At 35.2% G+C, this 7,500-nt stretch overlaps 1 protein-coding gene across 3 annotated transcripts in view; it reads right to left on the bottom strand.

Moving 5' to 3' along the window:
- Positions 1 to 510: 510 nt before the first annotated feature.
- The window catches only part of LOC125040931 (signal peptide, CUB and EGF-like domain-containing protein 3), an 11,933-nt gene continuing 4,943 nt past the window's right edge, over positions 511 to 7,500 (bottom strand). The window contains exons 2-7 of one of the 3 annotated variants that reach the window (XM_047635729.1): positions 6,809 to 6,831; positions 6,146 to 6,220; positions 5,806 to 5,893; positions 5,083 to 5,194; positions 3,358 to 3,408; positions 511 to 2,091 (exon numbers count right to left, since the gene is read on the bottom strand). In XM_047635729.1, the coding sequence (XP_047491685.1) occupies positions 1,890 to 2,091; positions 3,358 to 3,408; positions 5,083 to 5,194; positions 5,806 to 5,893; positions 6,146 to 6,220; positions 6,809 to 6,831 (551 nt within the window). In that variant the 3' untranslated portion in view covers positions 511 to 1,889. Of the gene's footprint in view, positions 2,092 to 3,357; positions 3,409 to 5,082; positions 5,195 to 5,805; positions 5,894 to 6,145; positions 6,221 to 6,808; positions 7,019 to 7,500 lie in introns of all 3 variants that reach the window. The other 2 variants (XM_047635730.1, XM_047635732.1) reach the window with 2 other exon arrangements.

Here is a 7,500-nt window from a genome sequence, read left to right as displayed (position 1 = left end):
TCGCATATTTCAGACTAACAAATAATTGGCGTAGATATGTTATTCATGTATGAATATTGGGGTATATTTCAGTGCCTGAAACTGGCTGCTACTTTCACGCCTTTGCAGAAATGTATTTGATGCCCGTCGTTGGCAGTGGAAAGTTATAGAAAGTGGCGAGATCCTGAACTTTGGACGAAGTTTCCAGAAATTTCTATTTGGTTTGAAGTCTGTTATGGATTTTTTTGCGTGTAAGAACTCAATTCAGATAAAGAAAAAAATAAACCTTCTAACAGGAATCATGTTGGCAGTGTCTGAGGATATTTCCTTGCTTCTGGAAATTACTCATAATTACTCATCGCGAACTGAGAACAAGGAACTTAATAAGATTAGCAGCACCACCGTCTCCAAGAAACTCCTAGTTGGCAACGGCCAAGCTAAGCCCCGCCTACTAGTCATCATATACTGTAAATATTAAGAGGTTTTCCTATCAAATTATTGTCATCGACTGTAAGAAAGAAAAAAAAAAAAAAAAAAAAAAAAAAAAAAAAAACTTATTACAAAATATCGACAAACAAACTGACAATTGTGACAAAGGACATGCTGGACCTAGATGACGTCACTGACTTCAACAAAGGACGCAAGAAATAGCTAAATAAAATATAATTTGCACAAATTATTCCATGTTGCTATAATCACCAGATGTAAAATGGACATTCCATTCATTTATTCAAAGTAATGAGGCCTTCCATACCATAACCGACCCTCAGGATACTCAGAAAAGCTTTATTTTTGGTTTCAACGTACAAAATATTTGTAAGTGGTGCCACCTATCTTTTTAAGTGCGTTGTTTCAGACCAAAAGAAGGGAGGTATTTCTAATCATTTTTCATGGATTCCTTTCTTACAAAAACGATGACTAACAGAGAAACCTAATCAAAACTTAAATTAAATCTCAAGTATCTTTAAGCTAAGACTCTTTTATTAACACAGATTTAGGATTTTGAATGTTGCAAATTTTGACGGTCATCACATGTAAAAGACAACATGTATAAATAACTTTGAATACTTGTCGTACCTTAAAACACTGTTTTATGTCCAACATTCAGTAATTTTGTTTTATTTCAAAAAGGATGTTACTGCATCCTTATTATTTCACCTTCTTCGAGGCAGCCTTTTGAAAACAGAGTAAATCAAACCGGAAAAGAGATTGTAAAATTAGTCAATCATGTAATCCAATGACTCATCCGAGGCAATTTTGATCAGTGAATTAAAATTATTGAAATTTCAGGCAGAATATCCATACGAACACATTATCGTATTATTACAAATTATACTTTTCCATCTCCTTCAAAATAAATAGATAAAATATTTAGTGCAGAATAAATAAAAAGGGTAAAGAAGTAACAAAATATAACACCTATAAAATATGCATACATACAGCACAACATACATTTTGTTATCACCTTTGGAAACACTATGTATATCTCGTCATGTCTACATATCTTATTTTCAAAAATCAAAGGGAAGGATATTGATGAATATTCTGCCAGAAGCATGTATGTCTTAAGAAATGACTGTATCTGCAATATATGCCAAACTTTAGTACTTTAGTTTTAAGAACAAAATTGCCTATGGTACCGTCTTCGTAAGAAAAATAATAACAAAGAATCATTGATTCATATTAGAACCTCCATTAGTATACCGAATGGGGTAATTCATGGAAAGGACAACAAAAAGAAATTTAAAAAAAACTATATACACAATAACAGGAATATCAGTTTCCTGAAATATTTCCTTTACCACTAAGTGCTCCCTGTGCTACACAATATCGTACGTTCAGTGTACAAAACTCTTGGCTGCGTAACGTAAGGTCAAAGGCGATGAATTTAGAGAGGGAGAAAAAGGACCTTAGCCGAAGTTATAGATGCCAGCCTGGGCATGGGCTTGTGCGTGGGTATTCGAGCCTCCTCTGACATGGGCGTGTGCCAGTGCCATCGTGGTGCCGGGCGGGAGAGCGGAAAAGGGGAAATTCTGCAGGAAGTGTGTGGCTGCCGAGGACGCTGAAGCTTGCTCGTGGTAGGTCGATGCCAAGTCACCTCTGACGGGATTACTGAAAGCAATTGTCTAATGAGCTTTTTTTTTCTTTGTTAGGCCGGGTCTTAGTGACGGGGAATACTTGAGGCAACAGTGGTGAGCAATTTGGTATTGTGATTTGGAGCAAATTAGTTATATAAATGTATCGTTGACAATTAACTAAGGACATATTCTGATTTTTTTCATATCTTTTTAAACGTGGAATAGATTAATCACGAACCATTACATTTATTTTCTAACTCATAATAACAACACATTTTATCCCTAACTATCAGAACTCAAAAAGGAAAATGTATCAAAATTTGGAATGCAAGAAAATAAAATATCGATGAAAAAAACAACATATAACAAGGGTATTATGACCATGCTTTCCGAGCATTTGACATTTGAACATTTAAAACATGAGTTACATGCTCTGATCTATGTACAGGAGTCCAGCCTTGTTAATTGCTTCTGCATAAAACAAGTGACAAATACTTACAAATCGGGGCACTTACCCACATGGGAATAGCTTCAAGTGGGAGAACATATTGTAATAAAAAAAAAGGAAAAAGAAGATTGCTGTGTCAATTTATATAATTTTTTTTGCGTCCCTGTCAGCACAAAGGAAGCTTAACATGAAGAAAAAGCGTCTTACCTGAATATCGCCAAGGAAATTGAAATCCAAAAAGTCGAAAAATGACATCGTGCCCACATCTCAAAAGCTCTCTATTTTTTTCTAATTTTCTTTCTATCAGAGGTGAAGATAAATGAAAATATACATTTACATTTTAATATTTATAAGCATCACAACTCAAAGCAAAACAAAGTAGACAATATCACTTCTTTTAATTCTTTCTTTTCCTCCTTCCCTTCTTCATTACATTTATCATCTATTAAATCATCTTCCATGTACACTTCTGCACTCTTTTCTCTTTCTCTCCTTTCCATCTAAGCTTACTTTCAAGCTTGATTTACAGCAAGCTCGATCTTCATATACAGCTTATACACTCTAGTTATTCCAATCCCAGATTCCAAAAAAAGTTATTAAAATATGTACAAATGGTATAACTGTTAGTATGTAAGTGAAACATAAAGAGTGTGAACCGGGAGTGTGTTAATTCCACCTTTTCCCTCTGCATGTGTATCACCATACCCCCAAGTTATAGAAGGAATAGCCACAATTAGTCCAGGAAGTGTGCGTGGTGTTTCTAAACTCTCGAGGGCCCACAACCAGCCTCTACAGTAAACTACGAAAAGCATAGGAACACAAATACAGCAAACTGTGTCTACAGAGACCTACCGTCCACGAAAACGTTTTGCGTTCTTCCCATACTTTCTTTCGTTGTTCAGTCTAAATGAAAAATCGTTCAAGATTAGGGTGTAACATTAATAGGAAAAATGAGAAATATATATCAGGATGAGGGTGTGACATTTATAGGAGGAAAAATATATATCAGGATGAGGGTGTGACATTTATAGGAGGAAAAATATATATCAGGATGAGGGTGTGACATTTATAGGAGGAAAATATATATATCAAGATGGTGTAACATTTATAGGAGGAAAAATATATATCAGGATGAGGGTGTGATATTAATAGAAGGAAAAATGTATATCAAGATGAGGGTGTGGCATTAATAGGAGAAAAAAAAATCAAGATGAGGGTGTGGCATTAATAGGAGAGAAAAAAATCAAGAGGGTCTGGCATTAATAGGAGAAAATATATACCAATATTGTTGTGTAACATAAATAGAAGGATATATTAATATACATACATATATATATATATATATATATATATATATATATATTATACTCTGTCTATTCTCAGGAAAAGAACCACTGGCATCTCAAGCTAGATTCTGGAGCACTCCGATTCGCCAAATCTCATGTGAAGAAAAAAAATATATAATAAAGGGGTGTAAAGCAATATAAATATTTTATACGAGTTCAACAAATGCTAAAATTATGTAAGCACAAGTGTCAAGTGTCAAATGATTAGAAATAAATGGTGAATAAAAGTAATTCTGAGTGTGAGTTGCCAGTCCGTTCATAACATTAACATTAATATTTAATATTAACATTAACATTATAATATTTATCTATATCTTCATGTATAGAGGAAAGAGTTAAATCAGTTTATTAATGTGAATGTAGAAATTCTAATTATCATTATTTTTGTTGTTGTTGTTGTTGTTGTTGTTGCAAATATGTAAATCATTATTGCGATATGCATGTAAAAGAATGTTGGAATGTGTTAAGATGCATTGAGGTGTAATGGAAAAGAAAAAAAAAGAATAAGAAAAAAAGTGAGATCTAATTAAAAGAGAATTAAATATTATAAGAAAAAAATGTGAGATCTAATTAAAAAAGAACGAAATATTATGATAAGAAAAAATACGAGATTAATTCTACAACAAATATGATTAATGTATATGTGCAAGGCTGCAGTCATACTGATGATGTTTATCACAAAAAAAAAAAAAAAAAAAAAAAAACTTAGATACTAATGATCAAGTACTGGATAATGTAGTGAAAATCAGATTTCATCATTATTATTCTTTTTACTTAATAACATCATCTAATATAAACTTTTTCCTCACTCAAAAGGTCAGTTTTTTTTTCAACAACTGGTGAGTTCACAAGCTTTGTTATAAAGATTACGTAAATTTAGGTGTTGCATGTTATAACTACATAATACAGAAAATAAAATATAAGTGAGTACCACTAATTAATACGGTATGAAAATGTTGATAAAATGTCTCAGTGTAATGGGCTTCATGTTCATGTTCCCAAAATGTAAAAAAACAAAAAACAAAAAAAAAAAAATGCAGAAACGGCGTATCTATACATACAAAAGTCACCAATAATGGTTTTCATTTCCAAACATGATTACCAATCTGTAAAAAAAATCTAAAAAAAAATCTAAAAAAAAAAAAAAAATCTAAAAAAAATTCCTACTTCCCCCCCCCTTTTCTCAATCTCACTCTTTCCTCTTCGAACCAAGACGCCCGCCCGCCCTCACCTGTGCACGGGCGGCGCTCTCGGTCCATTCAACGGGGAAAAGACAAAGGGCGTTCGAGTTGGCACCTGGCTCTGCTGTCGTGGATCCGTCGGCACACTGCTTGCATCGTTGGCTGGCGGGCGAGAGGTCAAAGGTCAGGAAAAGAGAGGGAAAGGGTCTGTAATATTTTTTTCTAGCTGTCCAGTTTGGTTGTTAGTTTTTAGTTCCTAACTTTTTTATAGTTTTTTTTTTCTGGTTAACATTATTATCAACATTATCATTATCAATATCATTATCATTATCATTATCGTTATTATCATCATTGTTTTTGTCATCATCAGCAACATTATTATAGTTGTTGTTGTTAACTGATGATTTAAAATAAAATAAAACACGAGAATATACAATTACTCATAGCAGAAAAGTGCTCAGTGCATCTATCTACCTATTTAACACGTTCAAATACCAGAAAAGGTGTACAATTACTTATATCGTGTGTGATCCCATGGCTTACCCTGGGTCCTTATTTATAGGTTAATATATCTCTTAAAGTGAATGATGAATCTTCCACACAGAAATCTTAAATAAACATCTCTTATAGTGACTCGTGAAGCTCTATTATCGAAATATCAAACACATATTCTCACTATAGCCATTTCTTTTCACTCTCTCTCACACCTTTTCTCCAACAAGGCTCCTGGCCCGGGTCGACCACTGAAATTCTCCAGTACACATACACCTTACCTTGCGAAGTTGTCAGTGTATGTTCCCAATGGGCATGGAGTACACTGCCGCTGCCTCGAACTACGGTGCATCCCTGGGGTACACGCCACTGAGGAAAAGGGGAAGGTAGGGGGAAGTGTTGGAGATTTTGATTTAAGTTTGAAATTTTAGGATTCGATTATTTTTTAATATACCAGGATCTATAAGTTGTTAAAAAAAATAAAAAAAAAAATCACTGTAAAAAAAGGATATATATCTATATTTACATCTATTGTTTTTTTTCAAATTTCATCCTAAAGATACTGAAAATACGACGAATTACGATATTCTACATGTACAGTATAACACTGAAGCTACTCACAGCATACATCAGGATGGGTTTTCCTCCGTTCAAACCCGGGCAGACAGCCAGCACTTGGTCGGAAGGAAACTGTGGCTACAGAAGACAGAAATGTTTTGAATTCATTGGTATATAACTATCTATCAATCTGTCTATTTTTATATCTATCTGGCTATCTGTCTATATGCAGTGCTCTGTAATCCAGTGAGTATAAAGCAAGCAGTTATTATATCATTAAAAGATAGTTTTCATGAAAGCATACCCAATTATGTGCATTTGAACAATAAGGGTTTTCTACAATAACCCTTATCCTACACACAAACACACATTAAACCATACAAGAATAGTAATAAGAAAATTCAGAACAAAATTATAAACCTGCATTTTCCGCTTACCCTAAACCAGCCTAGACTGCACCAACCCCTCAAAATGTGTCTAGAGCAAGCCCCATCAACCCTAAATACGTCTCTAGAGCAAGCCCCATCAACCCTAAAAACGTCTCCAGAGCAAGCCCTATCAACCCTAAAAACATCTCTAGAGCAAGCCCCATCAACCCTGAAAACGTCTCTAGAGCAAGCCCCATCAACCCTAAAAACGTCTCTAGAGAAAGGCTACATCACCCCCCAAACACGTCTGTATAGCAAGCCTTTCGCCGACCCCTGAAACAGTGGCTAGTGTACTTACGCGTGCATGCGGGGAGTTCCGAGCTGGGGGTCCAAAGGCCGGTGGAGGTTGAACATATGTAAATTGGGGAGGAAGATTTTTTGATCATGACGAAGCCTTGCCGACAAGCAGGTCGACACATCCGCCCCCAGGCCAGCTCTGAGCATACCCAATGCCCACCAACCAGCTGCCCTGGCTCACGGCACCGGTTATTAACCCCAACCACAGCTGCTGGTGTTGCATGTCCACAGTCGTGGTTTAGGGAGGCATTCTTTCTTTCAGTGTAGATGTTAACAAGTACAAATTTGCTGTAAGTTTACCTTATATGGTGAGTCTTATGCATGAAGGTGATACAGATGGTAGTAGATGCAATTTAGTGATAACCGGAGACTATATTGTTAACTAGAATTAACACCTTATATTTCCTTACAGGTAAAACTTGAGGTTGAAAGTCCTTAGAGATGAGAAGCCTAACAAATACTCGATTTTTGTAGGAGCGAAACTGAAATTAAACCGAGACCTTTCTGTCGATCTCTGAGGGCTCATGATGCTGGCTTACCTCGCACGATTGCTACCTGTGCATGCCAAATTGTGAAATCATCGGATGCTTTACAAAGGAAGGAAGAAATTTAGACCATATTTGGAAGAATTTTCGACTTTTTTAGGTAGAGAATGTAGTAGTAAGGTATGAAGGGAATTCTATGATATGTGTG

Source organism: Penaeus chinensis, chromosome 29 (assembly GCF_019202785.1).
Source record: "Penaeus chinensis breed Huanghai No. 1 chromosome 29, ASM1920278v2, whole genome shotgun sequence".
Lineage (NCBI taxonomy): Eukaryota > Metazoa > Arthropoda > Malacostraca > Decapoda > Penaeidae > Penaeus > Penaeus chinensis.
Note: the sequence above shows the minus strand (reverse complement) of the source record. Positions and strands in the feature narration are given on the sequence as shown.